A 26,958-nucleotide genomic window follows, 5' to 3' on the forward strand; every position below is an offset into this window, starting at 1 on the left:
TGCCAGGCCAACGAATCCACACAGTCCAGAAGACACGATTTTCCCTCGCCTCTCCCTGGCTAGAGGCAGGGCCCCTCTAAGCCTGTTTATCCTTCTTTCCTTGGGCATATGTCTTAGAGGTTCCTTCAAGGGGATCAGATATATCATCATCATCATACTTGGCAGCTTGGCTACGGGCAACTGGAGCTGCTCTCCTTTTGGTGGAACTTCCTCTTTGAGTCTTGCCTTCCTTCAATTCACGCACCTGTTGTGCCAGAGCAGCAGTAGATTTTCCATCCCATCTCCTCATGTTTTCTCCGCAATCATGTAGGAAGAACCACAGCTCAGCTCGTGGGGTGTACCTCCTCTCCCCATCAGGGGAACGTCTGCGTTGGATACCAGGGCCTCTAATTTGTACTGCTGAGATTTGGAGAAGGTCCTCTTTAATCTCCTCCCTGAGTCTTTTATGATTCTCCTCTATCTTGTCTTCTAATTTCTGCAGACGTGTTTCCACAGCTGCAATTCTGGCACGTGTTGGGCCATGCACAGCATCTGCATATGCTCAGGGCTTCTTTGCCATATCAAGCACGGTCTCATCCCTCTCGTCCCGCTTCATTATTGCTAAAGCAGAAGCGTATTCATGGGGCCCAAGTCGTACAAGTTTTCGCCACATCACAGATGTACATGGTACCAAGTCCGGATTCCTAGTTGTTATGTCATCTGAGAAGATAATCTCTGCCACTGCCATTTCTCTCAGGCGTTGGATCCCTTGTTCTATCGTCTTCCACTGGGTCTGCTGCATATAAAGATCATCTGCACACAGGTATCTTTGTGCTACACTGTCCAGGACCCGTGCCCAGAGGCTGTGAGGGTTAGGCCCTCTCATCATTCCTTGGTCGATGACAGGATCATGTGACAGGGATCCCAAATGCCTGGCTTCAGTGCCATCCAGAATTGTAGCCTCGCCAGCAGCATCCCAAAGACGGACCAACCAACTAATTATAGACTCATCAGGTCGTCGGGTGTAATCCTTTCTTAGGCCACAGAGGTCCTTTAGGGAAAAAGACTCAATATTGGCCTCTGATCTTTTACCAGTTGCTTTGACTCCTGGTTTTATGTCAGGAGGCGTCGAGGGTCCTTCTCCTGCATCATCATCATCATCATCATCCACTGGTCGATCAGTCTTGTCTGTGCACTTTCCACTTCTCGTGCTGGTAGCAACAGCCATTGGTTGAGGCTTACTGACAGGTTTAGCTGCTGGCTTAGGCTCACTGTCTGGTGTAGTTGTTGGCCTCGAGCCTGGGGTGTTGGCTGCAGCCTGAGTGACTGGGATAGTGGCTGATTTATCTGCCTGTCCCCCTTCCTCTGTCTGCTGCCCTACAGTATCTAGCAGGGTACGGTAAGCATATGCCAGGGCCCAGCTCATTGCAATGATCTTCTTCTCCTTAGAATTACCATGGCACTTCTCTTTCAGGTACTTTGCCACCTCAGCTGGGTTCTGAATTTGTTCACATGGAAAATCCCAGGATGTAGGGTCAGAAAATTCCTTTAAGATTTGGCCCATATCCTCCCATTTCCCACACCATTCAGGATTCCTCACGCCTGGCTCTACTCTGGGGTCAGGGGTCTCAGCCCCTCTAGAAATCTCAGCTCTCATTCTAGAGAAACTGCAGACTGTATAGAGAAAGCTTACTATATTAAACACCAGAAAGATGGTCTCTTTAACACTCAGGGGGAACTGAACATTCTCTAATAAGGATGTAACAAATTCAGAGGAGAAGAAGGAGAACAAAGGCTGAAAAGCCTCATCCCCTGCTTCTCCTCTAACAAACTGAGTGCACAACCACAACCAAGAACCATACATTCCTGGAACAGATTCCAGCACCTTTATAAACCTCCTGCAAGCCATTACAACCAAGCCCAGCCCGATGGATATTTTGGTCAATGCCCCTCTGCTACAGAAACTACGCATTAGGGAAAATACCAGAGCTATTTCTGGATAAGCAAATAAACCCAGGGACCACAAAGGTATTAAGACTTCAAAAAACCCTAGGGACCAAAAACCCATGCAGGCCTCCACCCCAAAAGACATGAATTCCAACAACATAGCCAATAACTGCTCTATACCAACACAAAAGAATTTGAACCAAATTATTATTATTAGAACAGGGTTTTTTCCCACTTTCTCGAGCCCCACGTTGGGCGCCAATTTATTTGTCCTGGTTTTGGGCAAATTTGGGGGAAAACCTCCAGAAGGAGCCCCCAGACAGCAAACCCCACGACTCCTCCCCCCCACCCCACCGGGTTCGGGAAGAATTTCCTCGGAGAAGAGTGGGAGAAAAAACCTGTTTATTTAACAAGCAAGACACTCCCCAGCACAGGGAAAAAAGACAACACCAGCTGACAAAAAAACTCTTTCACCGTTCTGAAGGGATTACAAACTCAGTCTCTCTGGCGAGTGGTCGCTCAGTTATCAGTCTCTGGCGCTGGGGATGACTGCTGCCGGTGACAGAGTGTAGACTCCCGGTGTTTCTTGGGGTTTCCCAGGTCCCCGTCCGGAACAGGTTCAGATGGTATCCAGGAGAGGGAGGGGACGGGGTGGAAGAGAAAACAGTCCAGGGAAAAGGTTGGACTGCCTAGCTGAACTAACTAATAAGAAAAAAGCAAGGGCAAAGCGAAGGAAAGAAAAAGAGGCAGAAGCGAGCAAGCAGGCAAGCAAGCAAGCAAGCAAGCAAGCAAACCGAGCTAAAACCTCTCCTAAACATAGACCATGGGGGAGGTGAGCCGGCTGATAACAAGACAAAACAAAGCTTCACTCTCAGAGTCAGTCCTGGAAGCACAGGACATAATACCAAACATAATCAGGACACACGATTGGAGATACAAACACCATAACATCACCCTAGGACACAAAGCAAATATCAACTTAGTAAAACTTGCAAGATATGCAGGCTTTGCTAAAATCAAGTTGAAGTTGGATGAAGCAGCTGTTGAGCTTTGCTGACGGTGAACATTGCTGGTTGCATTGCCCTGGTTGGTGTAAGTAAATATTCTAATTTTCATTTTTACTGTTCTGGTTTTTCCACCTTGAATACAAGGTGAATTGAGGTTACTATGTCCTCTAGCCTTCTTTTGTAAGGCAGGATTTTTGGGACAGTTTGCTTTCATGTGGCTATGTTGCCTCCGATGGAGGCGATGTGCTCTCAGCCTTACTGCAGTTGTAATAGAGTTAACTAACATTTCTATGTCCTGAGCTGCAGTCTTAAATTTTTCACATGCATTAATCATTTCTTCTAACGATGGGTTTTCTTTGGGCAATGCATTTATGAGTTTTTTGCAGTCTTCATTCGCATTATCTCGTGCTAATTGTAGCAATACTAGATTTTTTGCATCATTATTATCTACTTATCTTTCCATGGTATCTTGCAATCGCTCTATGAACTGTATATATGGTTCATTTGGGTTTTGTTTTATGTTTCTATATCCTAGGGTTGGCTCAGACATGTTTGTAACCTTATTTAGGGCTCTCATTCCTAATTCTTTTGCCTGGTTTAATATCACAGAATTTAAGCATGCTTGTGTTTGAGGATCTTCCATGGGACGTACTCCCAGCAACTGGGGAACCCCCACCCCAAAGCATGGATCTTGCTGTGATAGCCTCGAGTTTTGCAACTCTTGCTCCTCTACATATATTCTCCAGGTCGATTCAAATATCATATACTGTAGTGGATTACAGAGTAACTTTGCAATTTGCTTCATATCATAGGGTGTTAGCTCACTATAAGTTACGAGTTTAAGCATATTTATCACAGCAGGAGATCCCAACCCATGCTTATCGGCTAACTGGTGTAGCTCTAAAATGATTTGCCAATTGAAAGGTACATGTTGATTAGGTGTTGTTCCATTACTAACCGGGAAAGCCTCAACTGTCCCATCCCCCTGTTGCCGGCTGCCTGGTGCTGTTGAACTCACTGGCACAGAAATTAATACAGCAGTTTCTATATCCCCACATTCTATCGCCTTTTGTTTTACCTCTGACCAGAAGATTACTGGGTCCCAGGAAGAGACGACATCTGATTTAAACATTAATGGGGCTGGAGCTTCTGTCAGAAGGTTGGCTGTCAAGGTGCAGCTAGTGTTCTTTTCCGGGATGTGCTGGCTGTTTCTTTGTGCAGAGACCTCTTGGAGCTGTTCTGTGCTCGGCTCCTGGTGTGGAGAAACTGTGGGTGCTTTATCTCCAGCAGGATCGGGGCTGATTCTCGGTTCTGGAGTCGTTTTCGGGGTTTGGTGCTGGCATTCGTCTGTTCCGATGCACTTCGGGGTTTTTCTTGTGTTGCTCCTGGTGTGACGTCATCGCGGCGCGCTTCGGCTCGGGGGTCGGTGGGGGTTTCCATGACGACTCGGGGCGGCGCCACGCCCTCTTGCCGGGGCGGAGACACGCCCTCTGGAGGCTGAGCTGGGGCCAGGGCCCTGCCCGCCGGAGGGTGGACCGAAGCTGGAGGTACCGCCCACCAAGGCGTGGTCAGAACAGGAGGCACGACCCACCAGGGTGGAGCTTGGGGCAAAAGTAGGTCCCAAGAGGGAGGCTGTGTTTCCTTTCCCTCTCCCCCGGCCATGAGGCCGCCACCATTTTGGGATAGTTCTCTGATGTCTCCCGCGGCAGTTTGGGGTGTTTTTAGAGTCTCTGGGCTGGCAACTGAGAAATTATCGGCCAGTAAAGTCTCTCTGCATAGAGTAAGTACTTTTTCTTCCATGCTTTTGCTGGATAAATCAGCTTTTATCTCTTTTATCAGCTTTAAGATAGTTTTCCAAGGCTTTAAAACTCTAATTGCATTTTTATCATTTTTTAAGGCAGCATTTAGTATTTCTTCTCCAGTTTTAGTCCAATAGTCTGTATTTAATGCAGTTTCTACAGTCGGTTCCACCCCCTTTTCTTTTGTCCATAGTATTAAATCAAAAAGCAATTCTTTTTCATATTCAATTTTCCACTCCTCCAAAAACTCTGTCCATACCTGTATAACTGGATGCGTGTTTGTAGAAAAGATGCTTCCTATGATTTTCTTGTAGATTTTCGGCTGAAGTTTTCCTCCATCTCTAGGACGCTCTAGCTCTGGTCCAATCCTGTCGCCTCTCTTTTTGGGTGTCTTTCTCGTCTACTGGACGTATTCCTGACTCTGGCCAGTGTCCCCCCTGCCTCTATGGGTAGATCTCTGACTATAGGCCAGAATTCCCCTCGCTCTCAGCTAGTGTCCACCGTCTCTGTGGACGGTCTGTCTCCCCCGCTCGCGGCGGTATGGCTATGCCAGATCAAGTCTGGGCTCACCAGATGTTGAGTTCGAACGGCGTGGGATCCGAGACAGAAAAACCCCACACTCTGTGATCTATGTGACAAAAGCCTTTATTGAGTTCTGACCTCGCTTTTTATACCCCTTTCAATGTTCCCGGGCAAGCGTCTGTGATTGGTTCCCAGGTCAGGCTGCCCAGCCCTCTGACCAATAGCTGTCTGCAGCCAGGGCTGGAACTCATTGGATTAAATCCTTGTTTCTCTCTAAACTTGTCCTATCTATGTTCTTTGGGGGCTGGCCTTTTCAGCCAGGCTATTTATCCAATCAGTAGTCAGATTAACTGACCAGTACAGGCCAGCCTATACTCTGACAGAAAGACGATATGCCCTCTTCACTGCTAGTTCCTGCCAAATTGTAGGCACTAACCAGAAATGGAAAGCTGCAGTATGGAGCCCCACATGACAAGTTGCACAAGCTACCGAGGGACAAGATGGATCGAGTCAGGTTGCAGAGCTAAAAGCCGTCCAGTTGGCTTTGGATATTGCTGAACGAGAGAAGTGGCCAAGGCTCTATCTCTACACTGACTCATGGATGGTAGCTAATGCTCTGTGGGGATGGCTGGATCGCTGGAAAAAGGCCAACTGGCAGCGCAGATGGAAACCGATGTGGGCCTCTGAGATTTGGCAGGACATTGCTGTCTGAGTAGAGAGACTGACCATGAAGGTTCGACACATGGATGCGCACATACCCAAGAGTCAAACTAATGAAGAACATCACAACAATGAGCAGGTGGACCGAGCTGCCAAAGTGAAAGTATCACAGGTGGATCTAGACTGGCAGCACAAGGGAGAAGCATTCCTAGCTCGTTGGGCCCATGATGTCTCTGGTCATCAGGGGAGAGATGCAACATACCGATGGGCCCGTGACCGAGGGGTGGACCTTACCATGGACAGCATCTCACAGGTCATCCACAACTGCGAAACCTGTGCCGCAATCAAACAGGCCAAGCGGGTGAAGCCACTGTGGTACGGTGGACGATGGTTGAAGTACAGGTATGGGGAATCCTGGGAAATTGACTACATCACCCTTCCTCAAACTTGCCAAGGCAAGCGCTACATACTGACCATGGTAGAAGCAACCACAGAATGGTTAGTAATCTACCCTGTACCTCATGCTACTACCCGGAACACCATCTTGGGCCTAGACAAACAAGTCCTTTGGAGGCATGGTACCCCTGAAAAAATTGAGTCAAACAACAGAACCCATTTCAAGAACGGCCTTATCCACACCTGGGCCAAAGAACATGGCATTGAATGGATATATCATATCCCTTACCACACGCCAGCTGACGGGAAAGTTGAACAGTACAATGGACTTCTTAAAACTGCCCTGAAAACACTTGGTAGGGGAACCTTCAAAAATTTAGAAATGAATTTGGCAAAAGCCACCTGGATAATCAACACCCGAGGGTCCATCAATTGAGCCGGTCCTGCCCAGTCTGAACCCCTGTACACAGTGGATGAAGACAAAGTCCCTGTGGTACATATAAAAAGTATTTTAAGAAACACTGTTTGGATTAATCCCACCACAGGCAAAGGCAAACCAATCCGTGGGATTGTTTTTGCTCAAAGACCTGGTTACACTTGGTGGGTAATGCAGAAAGATGGGGAAACCCGTTGTGTACCGCAAGGAGACCTAATTTTAAGTGAGAACTGTGTGTACGGTTTCATTCTGTATTTTATATGTATATATATCTGTAAGAGGGTATTGGTTTGGGTATGATGTAGATGGTAATAGAATAAGGGGTAGATTATGTCCTGGGTTACAATGTTACAATGTAAAGATGTGCCTAAAGTATGTATTCTATCACCATCTGTTGAAACCAGGTGGGGCAGTGTTCTTTATCTTTTCCACGACCCATTCTTCCTCCAGGAAGATATCTTCTGTTAATGGGTCATTGAGTCCCACTGCATGACTGATAAAATTACATCATCCCATTGTGAAATGCTCCATCCAGGGGCAGGAGCCAAGCATTTCCTACCTAGATAAAAACTGAGATTTGGAACACCAAAGTAGCCCTTACCCACTGGTTTCCAGAGGACAAGAGCTACCTGACCTTTTTACAGTATCACTACTTCAACAAGACCACTTCATCTGGAATGCTACCACCACCCTAACTAGCAGGGTGTCAGGTTGTATTCTGACTCTGTCAGTGGTTTTCTTTTGTACTATTGCATGTATTTTATTTTTTCTCTTTTTTCCTATTAAATTGTATTACTGACTTGGGTCTCTCACTGGTTTTGCTTTCAAACCAGTACATATTATATGCACTGTCTTGGTTTAGGGCAAATTTGGGAGGAAGCTCCTAAAGGAATCCCTCTAGAAAAGCAGATTCAAGTGACCCCTCTCCCAACTGGTTCGGTAAAAGATTTCCTTGGAGTAAAGTGGAAAAACCTGTTTTTTTAACAAGCAAAGTATTCAGAAGCATAAAAAAATAATAAAATTAAACAATAAAACCTCTCACTGTTCTGAAGGAAACCTTTACAAACCACAATTTAATTTCTTCCCATGTATAAATATTGGGCCCCATAAATTGATCTAACTCTTATGCTAGTCCAAGGGATTCCTCTTGTAATCCTTTTAATTCTTTCTTGAACATACTCACATTAGAGGTATTGAGTAGTACAGTTATAAACCCAATTCTTCCCTGAGCCCCACCCGGTGGTACTTCCCTCAGAGGATATAATCCCATTGCTTGACTCCTGTCCCCTGACCTGTTTACCTCTCATTGTGCCACTCGGTTCCTAGTATTTTGACTAGGCCCATCAGGGGATAAAGGAGGTGCAGTTGGTGTTAGCGGTGGTGTGTAGCTTCCCCCAAGACTTCACCCTTGTTCTTGACTACCTCAGATGTTAGGATGAAGCCTCTGGGGTCCACTACATGGACGTGAATAAAAGATAACAAAAGAGGCTCTTTCCCCCCTGGGGAGAATTGAGGTTTATTTCATGTAGTCTTCCAGGAGCGAAAAGAGGGTGAGGTCAGGGGACATAGGTCTTTTCTAGGGTCTGTAAGGGGGTGGGGGGAAATTGGATCTCGGCCAACTAAGCATGGCCAGAGGGGAGAGGGACCAGACCACAGGACACTACAGGGGTCACGGAATCTACCATTTTCAATACATCTAGTGAGTTACAACAGTGGTGGAGGAGGCAAATAGTCTAACGGGTTTCATTCTTTGTTTTCTGATACTTTATACACACTCACCCTCGAGGGCGAAGTCTCCCCTTCCTAGCAGGCAGCATAGTTTCTCTCTTCCTTAATGAATGGTTGTTTAGCTCTTACATAGATGTTTAAAGCCCGACATAGCCACCCTTCATGCGACCCATACCTCCATGTGGTGGTTTGTAAAGATTTCCTGAAATTTTTACCTGTCAAGACCTGGGCAACCTTGTTTGAACCTGACAAATACCAATCTGTGTCAGATTTTTAATACTGACACATTGTTACACCAATGAGAAAGCTTAGGTGTTTTTGTCAAACACACGTGTAAAAATGAAAAACCCCGGGAAAGCTCTTTTTCCCTTCTGGCCGCATTACAGGAAACAGCCTGGCCCTACCCCTCCGTGCGGCCGGGCAATGCTGGACCAGGGAGGAGGGGGGCTCATCCTGGCAGAGCTGGGCCCCAGTGATTGCTAGGGCAGGAGGAGGGGAGGCCATTGGCCGCTGAAATCTTGACTGCTTCCCTCCTCTTCCCCTAGCGTGGCAGAAATGCTCCAGTTTGGTGGGGGCTGGGCTGGGCCTACCTGCCATAGCCCCTGTGGCTGGGGGGGGGAAGGGGGGCTGAGCCCCTGAATGGAATGCAGCCAAGTAACACACTGCTGTTTCTGGCTGGGCCCTTGCTAAGATCTTAGTCCAGCCCAGCACAGCTGCTGAAAAGACTCTGTATCATAAATAGCTCCCAGCCACGGCCCAGAAGAAATCACATGATCATCTGCAGGCCCGGACAAGATATGAACTCTTTCACTGCCCAGAATGAGACTTGCAGATACTTTGTTCTCTCTCCTGAGTGAAAGAAGACCAAGATGAAGACACTCACAGAAACAGCATGAAAACACTGAGGTCAGACAAAAGGAATAGTCAGGTCCCAGATAAGGAAAAGAGGAGAGGCGTGGATGGAAATTTCTCATTTTTTAAGCTATGGAGAAGAGACTCTTGTTTCCCTATAACACATAGATATTATGGGGTAGATATGATTGTTCTAACTGTAGATATGAGCAGAAGCATTGGTACTAGACTAAGCAAATGTTAAAATGGCTGTGATCCTGTAAGTTTGAATAAAGCGGAGATGAAAATCCCTGCTTCCCCCCAGGGAAGAAGAAAGACTCCTGGTCTCAAAGATGAAGGGATTTTTACATAGTGATCAGGTTTTCATTCTCCTGGGCAGCTGATCACTGTGACATCGAGGCCACGAGAAAACTGTTTCTTGTGGAGAAATCTCCATAAACTGAAGAGAGAAGTCTCCTCTCCCAAGTGAATTAGTGAAAGACTGTTTTAGAGATGGTAAACTGACTGAATTGTTTCTGTATGTGGTTGGTGTGAAAGAAAACAAGTTGGGGGGGGAAGAGAAAGTGTTCTTAAAGTTTTATTCTGATTCTCATTATTTTTCCTTATAGTTTCTAGTAATAAAAGTTTTCTTTGTACCCTTTAAAGTTTGAGCCTGTTTTGCCTTCCTCCTAATTCTATCTCACAGCAGGAAATGAGTAAATAATTCTGATAGGTGCACTGGTAATACTGTTAACACTAAAACCCTCAACATAAATTAGTGCATTGGCCAGGAAGTTTCAAATTGGCAAACCAAAACCACTGCACTTGTCCGGTGCACATGATCAGTCCTAATTTCCCCCTTAGTCCACTCTACCATATAGTGCTGTATTATTTTGAGCTCATCCTTATCTCTGGTCTTGGGGTCATATTTCCATTTAGCTACTTTTCTTCCCAATGGGCTATCTGGGGGTATTCCTGTTGGTATCTCTTCACTTCCTCCTTCACCCCCGGTGGATTCCCTACTTGTCCCCAATCCTATCTCGTCCACCAGCCACAGGTCCTCCCAGAAAGGCCCGCCTCCCAATTAGCCAAAAGGAAAAAAGAAGGGAAAAGAAAGAAGAAAAAAACCCTTACCTTCCTCTTGGAAAGCAAAAACACCTCGCCTACAATCCAGGGACCCCCCTGTGCCACGGGGTCAATTCCACCGTTCCTCTCCTCCTTGGCCTGGCGCCCCCGAGACCCTGGAACAACCAGTGCAGCCCTTGACAAAAGCGACGCCCCATGCAAACTGCACGCTGCCTCCGCCGCCGAGCCAGCGAACCCCGCAGCCCCCCAAGACCCCTGCACAACCAGAAGCTCCCCATCCTCAGACTGGGTCAGCGAAAACTGGAATTTACTGTGCTGGCTTCTTACTGGTCTCCACCTCACACAGACCAGCTCCCAGTTGCTGTTTCTCTGTTCGGGACACCACAGTCCGCGGTTCCCGCCTCTGCCCAGGAAACCCTGTGCAGCTTGTGACTCCACTGCCGCTGCTGCCTCCTATTCAGTGAGCCCGCAGCCCCCCCAAGACCCGGGCAGAACCCAAGCTTCTGATCCTTAGATTGGGTCAATGAAAACTGAAATTTACTGTGCGGGGTTTTCTGGCTGCCACCTACACAGACTAGCTCTCAGGAGTGGCTTTTCCCACTCGGGAGACCCCATTCCACAGCCTCTGCCCCGTCCGGGAAACCCCCGAGCCACCCACAGGTCTGCCACCACCGCTGCCTAAGTCAGGAAGGCTCTCTCCGGGCGTGGGTTCCCGCTTTTCAATAGGTCCCCGCAAAAGACATGAAGCTCTGTCTGGGCGGCGCACGCCTCCCGCTGCCAGCGCTGGCCCTGCTCAGCTGAGAAAGACACACGGCTCTCTCCAGGCGGGGCCCCACTTTCTTCTACTACACGTAAACTCCATAACTCTTCACATGACGTTCCCAGGTGGTCTTGAGTTCCCTAAATCCCTCTATTACATGCTTCCCACGAGCCACAGGGTCCCTGGTCAGCTTTTCTCCACCACTCATCCAGCCCTATATGTCCAACCTTCTAATGTCCTGTAAACTCCAACGGAGCAAGAATGGATCCCATGTGTTACTTGCTTGGAGCTGGCATTTACACACACAAATTACGGACGAATCATGATACCATGGTACTCACCTTCCCCTCTTCTTTCTCGTTATTCAGTCCTCTGCTGTCCTTGGGGTTTTGACCTGTGATCACTGACGGTCCCAGGAGGAATCGATTTTGAGCCACCAAACTCACAGCGGGTGCACACCTCTCGAAAACTCCTAGAGCCACGGGACCGAGGTGTATATATCCCGGACGAGTCCCCAAATTGTGAGAAACGATACTCACTAAAGGTTGATTAAACTTTAACAAAAATTCAACAAAGGACTGGAGAAGGAGCAGCGCTGAGAGCCCAGGAATAAACTACCATGTGCGCACCCACAAAATGGATGCTCTGATTTTTATGCCCCTAGGCCCTCCCAAAGTCTTGTCAGTTAACTCCTTCTCTGCCGTCCATTGGTGGAGACTACTTTCTTACATCTTGATTGGAGGTTAGGTGTAGTATCATGACGGCCCTCCCCAAATGCCCTGATTACCCAGCTATCCCATGACCACAAGGGGGAGGGGAAGAGTACTAGGGGGGATATATTACAATAACATATACATCCTCAAAACTTATCTTAACAGACACAGAATATTTATCCTTTAATTGTGAGAGCCAACCATTACAATACTCATCTATAACAAACATGATGTCTTTTCCTCAGTCATATGCCACCTAGCCAGTCTGCCATTTTCCTGTGTTGGAGACTGAAATGTTATGGTTTATGGCTTAAACACCTTTATGAAGGACTTTTGCCTGTTATACCAAAAGTGTATAATAAAATTGCACCACCGAAGCCCACCCTGGATTGGCCTCTGACTGAAGTCCTGAGCTGTGAGTTAAACCACCCAATGCAACTTGAGATAAGGAAAATAACACTATTGTTCAAAGCATCTGGAAGATCATCCATGGCATGGCCTAACTCAGCACCTTTGGGGTGGTGGCCACAGCCTCAGGTTTATCTGCTCCCAAGCTTGCACAGACCCTTACACCAAATGGGGAAGGAGGAGAGGTTTTGGGTGTGTGGCACAACCTCTGGTCAAAGGCAGTCAATGTCCATCATCTGCTGTGTAGACCAGCCCAGCTGCCCCCTTCACCCTGAGAAAAGCCAGATCTATGGGACATCCACATGAGGGACAGCAGAGGCAGTGTCATGGCCCATCAAAGGCTCCCCCCCAAAGAGATCCCCAGACCCTGCACCAGAGAACTGCACGTGATGCAAGATGATGTAACAGATCCAGAGTCTTGCAAGGGACAGTGTCAAACTTGCCCCCTCCTCAGGGGAGACACCTGGGTGTTCCCACCTGGCCCAAATTTATATTAATCCATTGAATTCTATACTTTTTCGGCAGGGAACCCTCACCACCAAGAAGACCAGATGGAGGGGAGCAATGAGATGTTACTGGGACCCATGGAAATCTGATATGTTTACTTAATCTCTGTCATTCTCCGTCCCCCACAGCACACACATCTTCTTTTTCTTTCTTTTCTTTCTTCTCTCTTTTCTTTTTGTTCTCTCTCTTTCTTATCTTTCCTTTTCTTCCCTTTTATTTTTCTCTCTTTGCCTCTTCTGCTATTAAATAAAATACATACATTTTTTGGTATCAACATCTAACTTTGATTTTAATCACGTTTTTTGAGTATATTCGAACCTTTAATGGTTCAATCTGTTTTATTCACAGAGAGTTAGTTCTCTTTACTCCTCTGTAATTAAACCAGATTGCAATATTCTGGAGACAGTCCTTGCCTTCATGCCTGCCTTAAAAGTACTAGCTTGCTGAAGGTGGGCTACAAAGCAGGTGCAGTTAATGTTAATTTCCAAGTAAAAAAGCATGGTCCTTCAGGCAGAAGTACTCTGAGGAGTCATCTCATTGGAAGCCCAAACTCAGTGTGGGTTTCTCCAGGCAAGTGAAACTCAACATAAAAGTCAGTAGGAAAAAATTGCTAGGATGATGGTTGAATGCGAAGATCAAACTCTAAAAGAACACTCGACATTTTTTTTCCCAGAGAATGCTGTTTTAATAACAGTGGAAATTCCCCCTGCACTTCTCTGCCAACTGGGATTATAAGGTCTTTCTGCTGGGTACCTCTGATGGTGCTGTTGCAAAGATGGATAGTACTCAGTGCAGAAGATGAATAAAGAGGCAAGGGAGGATGGGATTTATCTCATATTCCAGCTACCTAAAAGTTATTTATCTAATCTTAGGCAGTCATTTAGTCTGCCTCCATAAGGATTGGCACCTGCCATGTTGATTAAATCTTTGGTCCTATCTCCAAGTTGATCTTAACTGCAAACTAATTTCAGGCTGAAAATTCATTACACTACAATTGTCACTGAGTATTCATCTGGATGAGATTTCATCTGAAATGTCTGGAATAAAGGATTGCTTCCTTAGGCTTGTGAGCCAAGTAAGCATCATGTATTACATCAGTTATCAGGCTTTGATGTTTCATAACTCATGCAAGACAGTTCAAACTTATTCTTTGTTGCTTTACATGCCATTGAATTAAAATTGGAAATTACTCTGAAGCCTTTTTCTGGTAATAGTACTTTATACATAAAAGCTCTCCTTCATCTTTGTTGAAATTCTTTGAGCTGGTACCAATTACTTAGTTTAGCACCAGTGTAATTTTCTACTTAATATAACACTGAAAAGAGAACAATATATTTAGGATAAATTTGTTTTTCTTAGAAATTGTTTTATTTCTGCCAGATCTAGTTAATTCTGTTTATTGCTCAATTCCCATCGATGGTGAGAAACCTGTAATGTTTTGATCTTTCAAACATTCTTCACAGAATGCTCCAAGGTCTTTATCTTACAGATAAATCTGTTTTATTATTTGTTTGGGCAGAGTTATTCCAAACTAAGAATTTAAACATTGTGTTTCTCACCACAAGCGTAAGCTGAAAGGGAAAGGCAAAGTGCACTTTTTTTCCTTACTGATGTGAACTGTCTCAATCAAAAGTTAAAATAGAAAATGAATTAAAACATTACACGAAATATAACTTCACTGGCTCTTTTCAAGTATTCTGACAATTTTCCAAAATCATTCAGTATCAAAATAATGGATCATTGTCTTGGTATCTGAGGGCTATTAGCTACTCCTTTGTATAACTCAATCACCCACCATCCATCTCGGGGCATCACACCCTCCTTCTCCCTCTTTGATGGTGACAATGGGAAAAATTCACTAAGAAGCTTAAACCCATAACAATCATTAAAACAAAGCCATGAGAATGTTATTAGCTATTATACATGAGTAATGTGAAGGCTGACTCTCACAATTAAGGGATAAATATTATGTGTATGTTAAGAGAAGTTTTGTAGATGTATAGTTATGCTATTGTAATATGTCCTCTTTCCCCTCCCCCTTGTATTGTTGTCATGGGATAGCCTTGGTAATCAGGACATTGGGGGAGGGTCAGCTTGTTACTATAGCAACACTTAACCTTCAGTCAAGATGTAAGAAGATTATATCTACCAATAAAACATAAAATAACATAATGTACCATAACAAGGTGATTTTAAACAGAATGATTTTATCATATAATTTCCTTTATCTAGTGTCCATGCTTCACTTCAGAGCTTAGTATTCTGGTTTATACAAACCCCAATGCTTTTGTGATTAACACCGATCTTTCAAAAATTATCACAATTTCCCCACTTCTTTTTTTTTTTATCATATTGATTCGTGTTCTGGCTTCAAATTTTGTCAGTACCCCTTGTACTAGATTTAATTAATTTACTGCCATTAATTTTGTTGCCTTCTCAGGGTCTATTGTTATTGTAGCAACTTGCATTCCTTGAACCCCTGACTGGATTAGTTGAATGAAGCATGGAACAAGACAAGGGATGAACAGCAGTTCTAATAATGCACATGTTAACATAAACCCTATTTTTTTTCCACCAAGCTCCCCCTCAACAGGTTATTCCACCAATTATCATTAAGCATAGAGTTCCAGGTTTGTACAGGTACATGGGCTATTCGTTTTATTTCTTCTGCAATTTTAGTAATTACTTCACCATTATCATCCATTTCTAAGCAGCATTCAGAATTATTAAATTTCCCACACACTCCCCCTTGATATTTCTGTTTGATTTCACTGTAACAACTGTTCTGGCCCTAATCCTTCCCCCCCTCCATGGCCATTGTTCAGTCATCTGCATTCCTCCACAGATCCAACAGTGAGTTAAGTTCAGTTCAGTAGTGATTTCTTTCATTAATTCTACAAATAAATTTTTTCCCAAGGTGGGCAAGTCCCGTGCACTGAGTTGTTGTTTTATTTTCTTATACGAGTTAAAACTTCCCCCACGGTTTGACCTTGTTCCTTTGAACATTTTAGTTATATTTTTTTTAATCAATTCCTCCTTGTAGTGATCTTGCACTCCTCCCTGATCTGAATATCCCCACAAGCCTTTTTTTGTGAAGCAGAGGTATGTCTCTCCTACGGGGCAACTTTGGTATGCCGATGGAGCCCACCCTTTTTTCCCAAATTGGTGGCTACCCAGTAACTTCTTTCCATAATAGTGCATGATGTGTTTATTATAGCAGGCCGAATTGATATGTGTATGGAAGGTAAGGATGGATACCGTGCATCCCCGTACCTAATTGTCTGGTAACACTTGGAACAAGCATCAGCACTATTTCCTTTTATCATCATTAGCAATAGGATGACTCCCATGACCATTTTCATCCCTCTGCCTCCCTCAAGGCCTACAGGGTTGCTGCCAGTAGCCGAGGTTTGTTTGATCTTCTCGGCAGCAGGGAATATGTCCTGGGGTCTCCCACTTTGTCTTTTTCTTTTGGTAGTGTTTCTTAATTTTGTCCCAGCTTTTAGCTTTAACATTCCAGTACGAGGTACAGCAGTAACAGCACGGTATACACAACCCTTTCTGACACTCTTTTGCCAATACCTCTGCTCTGGCTCTCTTTTTTTCCTTGTTCCATTCTCGAATAACTCCTACCAGTTATGATCATCAATTTCGATTTCTCCTTGTGCTGATAGGGTATTAAGTACCTTAATAGTTTCCTTACATTCATTTCTTCTACACTGAACACATAATGTGAATGGGGGATACCCACCATAGGAATGACACCACCACAACTCAGTACAATATGGACACCTTTTTTTTTTAAATGAACGGGCTACAATCACATCCCTTCTGGTGACTCAAAAGACTGCATTAATTCTTCTAGGGCTTGTCCAAAGAGATTGGGAGATTCTGTAAAGCCCTGAGGCAATACTGTCCAACGCAGTTGTTTTTTTCTGCCCTTATCAGGATCTTCCCATTCAAAGGCAAAGTAATCTCTACTACTTTCCTCTAATGGGCATTGTTGGGGAAGATGAAAATGGAAAACCTTATAAATATGATTGCCTGTCTAAAGATTTTGAGAAAATGGAAACTATAAGCAAGATCGAAATGAAAGCCATCTTTGAGATACAAAACCTTAGTTACTGAACAACTAGGAAATAATAGTATGGCCAGCTGAAAGTAATCCCCCCTTGATTGAACAATCCCCTCTGCTTGCAGACAGGTCCAAGGGTCAGAAAAGACCCTACTAGCTTGATAAAGAGGGTACAAAGAGTAGTTTTTAGGGTTTAAAGTGTAACACAGTATGGTAATGTAGTGATTCTTATAGGCTGTATGTAAATGCTATAGGATTTGTATCTTGTATTAGATTGGTTAGTGAAAATTAGAATATTCAACACAGAAGAAGATTTATTGTATTGTAACGGGAACCTCGCTCTCTTACTTTACTCTCTTACTTCTCTTACCTCTCTTACTTTACTCTCTTCTCTTACCACTCTTGCGGTGCTGCCTCTTACCACCCTTACTCCTCTTATCTCTTACCCCCTGCCCTCTCTTTACTCCTTTTACTCTTGCCCTCCTGTTCTCACAAGCCTGCTTCGAGCTGGGGCTGGCAGCTCCAAGCAGGGCCCTTTCACCCATGCCCCTATGCAATAAACCATAAGTTCCAAAACCTGGCTTTAGAGATCTCTCAGTCCCGACCGTCTGGACCAGCAGCTCCTACAGGGCATGCCCAGAAGGCATCTTTTAGATCTATTACAATATACCAAGTGTAGTCAGGGGAGAACTCTTTTAGAGAGTGTAAGGGTTTGGTACTACAGGAAATATGGTAACAGTTCGCTGATTTATAGCCCTCAAGTCCTGTACCAATCTGTAATTCCCGTCTGTCTTTTTGACAGGCAGAATAGGAGTATTATGTGGGGACATACATGGTTCCAAAGCCCCCTGTTGCAAAAGGTTTTCTATGAGAGGCTTAAGGCCCTGTCTCCTTTTTCAGTGATATTGGATATTGACGAACTCGGATAGGCAAATCGGGATCAGTGATTTTCACTTTGATAGGTTTCATTTTTAACTTCCCTATTTCTCCAGGGGTGTACCACACCTCAGGACATATTTGCTCCTCGTCCTTTTGGGTTAAAGCAAAAATATTAAGCTGCCCTTGGGATACTTCGATTTTCAAATCCAATGCTATTATTAAATCCCTCCCCAATAAATTATTTTCTGCCTCTGGCAGTAACAGCAGATCCTTTAATTCAATTTTGTTCCGGGTCTCAGTTTGCACATTTTTAATAATAGGGACCCGAAATGGTTCACCTTTTGCTCCAACCACTAGTGCTGTTTCTCTACTATGTTTACAGCCTTTTGGTACGTGTTTAATTGTGTATTTTTCGGTTTCTGTATCTACTAAAAATTCCACCTCCTCTCCCTGGGGACCAATCTTTAATTTTATCAAGGGCTCTTTGGATGGTATGGTCGCTAATACATACAGCCCCTGACACCCCTATTCGTCTCCCTGGAACTTTTTTTTTCATCCCGTATCCGCTCTTTACAATTTTTCTTTATATGAACTTTCTTGTTACATTAAAAGCAGGTTTGCATTGGTGAATTATTTCCTGCTTAATTTCCTTGCTTCGGTGGGGGGTTTCGTGGTTTCCCTCCCACTTTCTGCTGGGTTTCTTTCTGTGTTTCACGAACTGCAGCTATAAAGATTTTTGCTTTTGCTTTCTGCTTCTCTTCATCCCTCCTTACATAAACTTTTTGTGCTTCTCTTGGCAATTCTTGTAACCCCCGATCTTGCCAATCATCTAACTTTCCTAATTTCTTTCTAATATCTCCCCATGATCGAGCAACAAATTGGGTTTTGAGGAGTGCCTGACCCACTTGTGTATCAGAGTCTATCCCGGAGTACATTTGGAGATCTTTCCTCAGCTGCTCCAACCAGTCAGTCGGGGATTCATCCTTTTTTTGTTGTTCACTAAAGGCTTTATTAATATTTTGTCCTTTAGGAACTGATTCTCGGATACCTTTAACGAGTATCCATCTTCAGTCCATCATATTCTGGCGATGGACATCATTCTGATTATCCCAGTTAGGATTATTTAATGGCCATTTCTGGTCTCCCCTAGGTCCAATCTGATGCTCCCGGTCCCATACCCTCATTCCAGCCTGTCTGATCATTTCCCGTTCCTCCGTGGTGAATAGGATACTTAATATAGATTGTAATTTCATCCAAGTATACATGGTCTGAGGAATTGATCTAGTCTCTCTGATACCCCTATAGGATCTTCTAATAGTTTTCCCATTTATTTTTTAGAGTTCCTCACTTCCCCTGTGTTCAAGGGAACATTTACAAATCCATTTAATCCAGCCTGTTGTCCTGCTAATGGCACTTCCCTCAGGGGGTAAAGGCGAGCCTTTGTGTCATTATCTCCCTCCTCTCTGGTGATACTATCTCTCCTGGTATTTCTTTGACTGAAGCAAGTTCTTAGAGCTATGGGAGTACCAGGAGGAGAAGTGGGTGCAGGGGGGGGGGGGGGGGTGTCTCCTGTATTTTCTGTATTATACGGAGGTGGGAGATTATCGAGGGGTTCCCAGGTAACCCTTTTTTTATCCTCATCCTCTTTTTCTTTTAAAGTATATATCAAGGATGGCTTGGACTGTTTTGCCCACAGGGCAGCATAATCACATTCCTCTCTGTTAAATGGTTCTTTACAAGCCACATATGTGTGACAAATCCAACCCTCAAATTGTGGGACACATATTGAGAAAGTAAGAATATTCCAGGCTGGAGCTTTTCAGCTCTGTTCTCAACCGATAAGCTGGTCCAGCTCAAGGCTAGGGAGAATTTCTCCCAGGGTGATAATTTGGACAAAATAAAAATAAATTAATAACAAGATAGAACACCTGTTGTGGTACGTGACCAGGCCCTGGGAATGGGGTGCCTTCTTTCTGAGCCAATCACATCTTCTCTACTCTTGGAATTGCAAGTCATGTTATAAAACCAAGTGTGTTTCTGAATAAACTTGTCTCTCATTCATTCTGTCATGAAAGACGACCATGTAGCTGTGCATCTTATTTCCACCGCACTTAAAGGGTTAAAACCCCTTTCTACAGCTAGATCAAATGATCCGAACATGGGCCAGTATAGGTTATCTTTACGGATCATTTCTTTGGTTCATTCACCATGCAATATTGAATCAATTTTTCTTTACTTTTTCCTCTGTATACCACCCCTGTGTCCCAACGTCTTAATATTACTCCCAAAGGGCTGCCTGGTGGCATTTCTGGCAACCTACTTGTCTTGTCTTTATTTTCCTGGTCTCCTTGTGGACCAAATGAACTTGAACCTCTTAATTGGTCCCTTGGACTCAGAATCTTACTCTCTCTTTGTCCCATTTTTACTTCAAGCGACTGTCTTGAGGTGTTTACACTCCCCGATGTATTCTGCCCAAACCCCTGCCTCTCCTTGGGTCAGGATGGACTGGAACCCGCCTCTACCTGGGCTGGGATGGGAAAAGCAGCTTTTCCCTTCTCCCTCCGTGACTGGTGTGTTGCAATCTGCTTTTCTTTTCTTCCCCCTTCCTCCCCCCTCCCTCCTTCCCGGGTCCTGCCTTTGCCTGGACTAGGATGGGAACGACCTAGTATCTACCTGGGCTAGGACAAGAAAAGCAGTTGCTCCCTTTGTGCTCACTCGCTTTGTCCGGTCACCGGCCAGGTCCCTCGCGGGATGCTGGAAACGCGGATAGAAGGACTCTGCTCTCGCTTCGCAGCAAAGGCCACGTCTCATTCAGGCAAGCACACAGTCATCCCCACCAAACCAGACAGATACTCACAGTCCAATACTCCTTTCTGGGTCTTCGTCCAGCAGAATTACAGGTGATTTTGCCACGGTCTTCCGGGGAGCTTTTTCCTTGCTCAGTCTATATTGTGAGGTATGTCGTTAGGTCCTGAGAATCACTGACGAACCGGGGCCACAGCAGTGGGGCACCTCCCCGAAATCGCAGTGCCTCTCAGGGCTCCAAGGACATCCCGGGTTTCGGCACCAAATTGTTATAAATGAGAGACAAAAGTCTCGATATTCAGCAAAATTTAGATTGTTTTATTTGATATAGACGGAGCAAGCAGCGCACTGGGGAACGTGAGGGGTCACCGCCCACTCCACGCTCCATCGAACCTTGGTTTGCAGCCTCTTCTTATACTGTGGTTTCTCGTTGTAATCACTAATTTTGGGGTTTTTTTTCCTGTCATAATTTTGCCAGGTAAGCAGTGGTGGTCGAATAAACATCCTTACATAAATTCACAAAGCCTCTGGGTGATAATCAGTCACAGATAGCCATCTGGTCCTTGTAGATGACCACCAGAGAAGTTCTGGAAGTCTAGTCCTTGAGATAGGCAGCATTGATCAGACAAAGGCAGGAAGGGCTATTGGGAAGTCTGATTTTGCAAGCTGGTAGCCGATACAACTTATTTGGAAAACATAACGTAATATAACATATAACATAACATAATATACCATAACAAGGTGATTTTAAACAGAATGATTTTATCATATAATTTCCTTTATCTAGTGTCCATGCTTCACTTCAGAGCTTAGTATTCTGGTTTATACAAACCCCAATGCTTTTGTGATTAACACGAATCTTTTATCAATTATCACAACCCCTTATGAAAATATCCTGTGTAGCAATGTATTTGAACCGTTTAGGCCACAGTGTGTTCCAGCCAGTGCTCCAGCCAAACCATTTTTAGTTATTCTTATCAAACACTCTGGAATTCGGCAAGGCTATTGAAACATATATTGTGCTAAATTCGGAAAGAAGAGGCTGAAAAACAGAATACTAAGATTGCGAGTATTAAGATAAAAGAAGGGCCGTGAAACACTGGACTGTAATCAATCATATTTCCTGAAAGGTGTGTGCAGAGCTCGTGGACAAGATAGAGGCACCGATCAAGTAATGCGTGATCACGTGGACAATAGTTTTATAATGTATAAGTAGAGCATAATGTGAACAAAAAAGGGGCTTCTGCTTTATCACGCTTGTTAGTCATTCAGAAGTCCTGAGCTCCCGCATATTGGTGACCAATGACATGATTAGCGCTGTGATATGAAGCAGACCAACGACCCTTTGGACTCTGAAGGGGGCTCTGCAGAATGAATGGTGTGAGGCCCGGTTGGAGATCACCGCGGCTGGACTGCGGTGGGGGGAGGGGTCGGAGGACGGCTCCATGGAGTATGGGAGAAAGAAGGTTCCCAAGAAAGGCTCCGGAAAAAATACGTACACTGCAGCGGGTACACCAGAAAAAGCTGAGAGGCCGGGGGCTGGGAGGATGGGAAAGGCACTGTCAAAAGAAGAGCAGACCACCCTGAATGTCCTCCGGCATATTCTCTCTAAGAGAGCGCTTAAATATCACCTGGAGATCTTAACAATACTATTGAGATGGGGTCGGGAGAGAGGATTTTTTGCCGCCTTCAGGAGTCAGGGAAAGGCTGGGAATAATTCTCTGGGATGCAGTAAGTGATGGATCAAAAGAAACCAAGGGACTCAGCATGGCGTGGAAGTTAATAATAACAGTGCTAAACAAATAAAAGCAGAAAGAACAGCTGCGGCAGGGGCAGCAGCCACTTTAGAGCCAGACAATCTCGCGACTGCCTTCCTGATGTTTGCACGAGAATTCTTTGGGGGGTAGACCAAATTATACCGTCTCTACCTTCTGCATCACCTGAGACATAGTTGCAGGCTCAACAGGTGATTTCAGACAGTAACAAAGCAGAGTCACAGCCTGCACCAGCTCTGCAGCTTGAGCTAGCACCAGAAAAAATTGAAGTAGAGACTCCTCTCCCTCTGCCAGCACCAGAACTACCTACAGGGTGCCCCGTGGTATCCCCTGAAGAGTTAACAATAGCTGCAGGAGGGAGCATATGGCTTTCCCCCCTTGCCACTTGACTCACCTGGGCTTAGTCATCACGGGTATTCAAATACGGATCGCGGGTATTCACATGCAGAGCATATGCGCTGCTTTGAAGAAGAAGAGTCAGCGGCAGGAGAAAGAGTTAGCTGAACTCAAGGCTTTAATAGATCAACAAATAAGGGAAAGAGAAAAAAACAGACCGCTGCTAATAGCGGACGAAGGAGTCAGGACTCGATCAAGATCTGCTTATCGCAGTACTGATCCTCCAGACTGTACAGCAGCGAGGATCACCAAGCCCAGCTGTCCAGAGAAGGTAGCCTGTTGTGTAGGTTTTGAGAGGAATGTTGAATTTGTCTTTACAAATGAGTTGTGGATCAGCCTATAGATAAGGCTAGCACTGAGAGATAAAAGAAACAATGGGATGGATTCCACTGATTGATGAATGGAAAGAGATATTTGCCTTTACAAACAAACTGTAGGGCTGCTGATAAATGAAATTGGATATCGAAAGATGAAAGAAGTAACGGGGGGAAAACTATGAATTCTATAAGAATTAAAAATTAAAAGGGAGGGTTATACATTAGAGGGGAATTTCAGGTATCAGGCGTTCCGGGAAGTCTGTGCCTCTCAAGTACCTAAGCCAATGGGGAAAGAGAGAGGGAAATGCGGCCGGGAAAATAGGATAAAAAGGAGGCTGCGTCCTCCGAAAATTTGAGAGATCCCAGGGGAATGTCCCATGGCCTCTCCCTTTATTCGAATAAAGCAAAAAGGACTCCTCTGTCTCCTTTTTGGACATAAACCTCTGGTGTTTGTGGATTAATTTTCCTGACAATTTGGGGGCTCGTCCGGGATCTTTCCACCGTCCGGGGCGGCGGGCGGCGAGCGGAGCTGAAGGCGCGCCTCACCCAGTTTGGGTGATCAGCTCCCCTTGGTGCCGGCCGGCACCGGGCGATTGATTGGGTTCCCGAGACTGTCCAGGAGACAGACGAGTGGCGGACCAGGGGGGTCCGTGAAGAGTCCGCAGGGAAGGACTACTGAAAATCTCACCGGTGAGTAAAATGGGATCTTCGGGGAGCAAACCTGGGAGGGCACCCATGGAGGGTAGCACAGGTAAACCTGGGAGGGCACCCATGGAGGGTAGCACAGGTAAAACGGGGCACCCAGAGAGGGTTGGAAAGGTAAAGCCGCGAAGGGGCCCCGGCAAATGGGATGACGATCCCATAATACCCCCGGAGAGTCCCTTGGGGTGAATGCTGAGGTCTTGGGAAAGATTGTATATTCACCCAGAAGTAACTATGGAAATTATGGTAAAATATTGTTATTTTGTGTGGCCAGAGTATAAGTTGGCAAGGGGACTTATATGGCTACTTATGGAACAGATAAAATTCATTTGTGTCGAATTTTGTGAAGGTATTTAGAGGAAAGTGGTGAGGATTGGAATGTTTTTCAGCACCTTCCCCCGTCTTGTCCTCCAGTGTTGCTAGCTGACCCAGAGCCAGCTGCAGGTCGTCTGTATCCTCAACTTTCAGAGCAAGGGGATCAGGGAAATGTTATTCCTACAGCCCCACCTGAAAAGGATAATGGTGTAGGGGGAGGGGAGCAGCATGTTGTATCACCCCCCAGAACTAGAAGAGGAACTCAGTTTAGGGCATCAGAAGCCCCCCAAGAGACAGGGGTACACCAGATGCCACTCTGTCAAGTTCCTTTGGGGGGGTCAAGGGGGAGGATTTGGGTTTGTAATTGTACCACTTACTACCCAGGATATAAGAGGGTTGAAAAAAGAATTACCCCCATATTTGGATGATCCCATAGGGGTGGGGGAAAAGATAGAGGAATATTTGGGAAATGCGGATTATACATGGAAAGATTGGGATTTTCTTTTGGGAATTTTATTTGGGTCATCAGAGAAACGAATGATTTTGCAGAAAGCTCGGCAGCTGTGGGAGGATGAACACCCACAAGCAGCAAGGGGGGCTGGACCCAATGCACCTACAGTGGGTGATGCCATCCCCAGGCAGACCCCCAGTGGGACCCAAATAACCAGGCCAGTCTGGCTCGCCTTCACGATTACCGTGCTTATTTGATCAGGGCAATCAAGTCTGCGGCTCCCAGAACTAACAACATAGCTAAGGCTCTGTCGTTAGAACAGGAGAAACAGGAAAGCCCTCATTGGTTGGAGAGGATTAGGGATGCCTTGAGGAAGCACGGGGGGATGGATCCTGAAGGGCCAGCCTTCAACACATTGCTTGAGGTGCAATTTGTTACTAAGGCCTGGCCTGATATAAGGAAAGGGGTACAAAAAGATAAAAAGTGGCAAAATAAGCCTCTAAAGGAATTGGTTAGAAAACCGCAGCAGATATGTGTAAGAAGGGATGAGGAAAAGGCAGAAGCTAAAGCAAAGATGATGGCAGAGTTTTTGCAGCCCCAGAGGAATAAACCGCAGGGTCCAAGGGGTCCCCAGCGACAGAGGGGACGGGGTCGGTCACAAGGAAGTGGCAGAGGGATTCCCTCCTCGGCAGGGGACAGCCGATCCAAACAGCGGCTGGGGAAGAACCAGTGTGCTGTCTGCAAGGCAGAAGGGCATTGGAAAAACGAGTGTCCGCAAAAACAACTGGACCCTCAGGAGGAGGAAGTCCAGAGAATAATAGGAATGGATTGTTAGGGGTGTCAGGGGCTCCTATTATACCAAGGACCCACCACTCAGGAGCCCTTGATAACTTTTAAGGTGGGTCCGGATCGAGAGGAGGTGTGTTTTTTGGTAGACACGGGGGCCTCTCGGTCCACCTTAAATTTTATACCTAAGGGGGGGAAATTGTCAAAAAGATCCTTGGTTATTCAAGGAGTAAGCGGGAAGGATGAGCGACTGCATTTTATTCAACCGCTGTTAATAGATGTGGGGGACAGATTTGAACTGCATTAATTCTTGTTTGTTCCTAATTGTGATTGTAATTTACTGGGAAGAGATTTGATGGCTAGAATGGGAATGCAAATTAGTATTGTACGAAGTGACACGGAGTCCGAAACTGTGATATCTTTGTGTAAAATGTCTGAAAAGGCTTATGCTAAAATAAATCCAGAAGTATGGGCAGCTCCAGGGAAATATGGGAAACTGGACATAGAGCCTCTCCAATTTGAAGCAACCAGGACAAGTGGTGTCTAAAAAGCAATACCCTCTTTCAAGGGAGGGAAAGAAGGGGTTACAGCCTGTTATTGAGTCCCTGCTAAAAGCAGGTCTTTTAGAGCCGTGTATGTCTCCCTATAACACTCCTATCCTGCCGGTTAAGAAACCAGATGGAACCTACAGAATGGTGCAGGATTTAAGAATAATAAATGAGATTGTCAAACCAAGGCATCCCACAGTTCCAGATCCATACACAATCCTAAATCAAATCCCTTCTTCACATCAGTATTATTCTGTACTGGATTTGAAGGATGCTTTCTGGGGGTGTCCAATCACAGAAGATAGTAAACAGTATTTTGCTTTTGAGTGGGAACAGGAGGAAGGAGGGAAAATGATAAAACAACAATTGACATGAACAGTACTCCCTCAAGGATATACAGAGTCACCAGTTCTGTTTGGGCAAGCTTTGCAGAAAATATTAAGAGAGTTTACTCCACCCTTAGGAGTCAAGTTGTTGCAGTATGTAGATGATTTGCTCTTATCAGGGGAACAGGAAAAGGTGGTTGAAGAGGCTACTGTAAAGCTGCTTAATTTTCTTGCAAAAAAGGGACTTAGAGTATCCAAAAAGAAAGCACAGTTAGTAGAAAAGAAGGTCAAATATTTGGGACACATTCTGTCCGAAGGGTTACGGTGTATTGATCCAGAAAGGATACAAGGGATTTTACAGGTACCATTACCCCAGACTAAAAAGGAGTTACGGCAGTTTTTAGGGTTGGTGGGGTACTGTAGAGCATGGATCGAGGATTTTTCTGTGGTGGCCAGACCTTTATATAACTTTTTAACTCAAAACAGTCCTAATGTTGTGGTATGGACACCAGAAGGAGAAAAAAGCTTTAAGAAATTAAAAGACAAATTGGTTAAGGCCCCAGTCTTGGCTCTTCCAGACGCAGAAAAAGAATTTCAGCTATATGTGGATGTCAAACAGGGTCATGCTAAAGGAATTTTGGTGCAAGAGCATAGGGGAACACGGAGGCCTGTTGCCTGTTTTTCTAAGTTGTTAGACCCGGTGCCAGAGGCTGGCCCCATTGTCTGCAGTACTTTGCAGCCACAGCTCTGATGGTGGCTGAGGCCCGAAAGCTGACAAGGGGAGGGGATCTCATTGCTAAAGTC

General features: G+C 45.2%; 1 protein-coding gene across 1 annotated transcript in view; it reads right to left on the minus strand.

The window, feature by feature from the left end:
- Positions 1–4,100: 4,100 nt before the first annotated feature.
- LOC148220063 (SET-binding protein-like) overlaps positions 4,101–26,958 on the minus strand; it is a 39,425-nt gene continuing 16,567 nt past the window's right edge. The window contains 1 exon segment of the mRNA XM_088155773.1: positions 4,101–4,534. Coding sequence (XP_088011899.1) covers positions 4,101–4,534 — 434 coding nt within the window.

This window comes from Sturnus vulgaris, chromosome W (assembly GCF_052056855.1).
Source record: "Sturnus vulgaris isolate bStuVul1 chromosome W, bStuVul1.hap1, whole genome shotgun sequence".
Lineage (NCBI taxonomy): Eukaryota > Metazoa > Chordata > Aves > Passeriformes > Sturnidae > Sturnus > Sturnus vulgaris.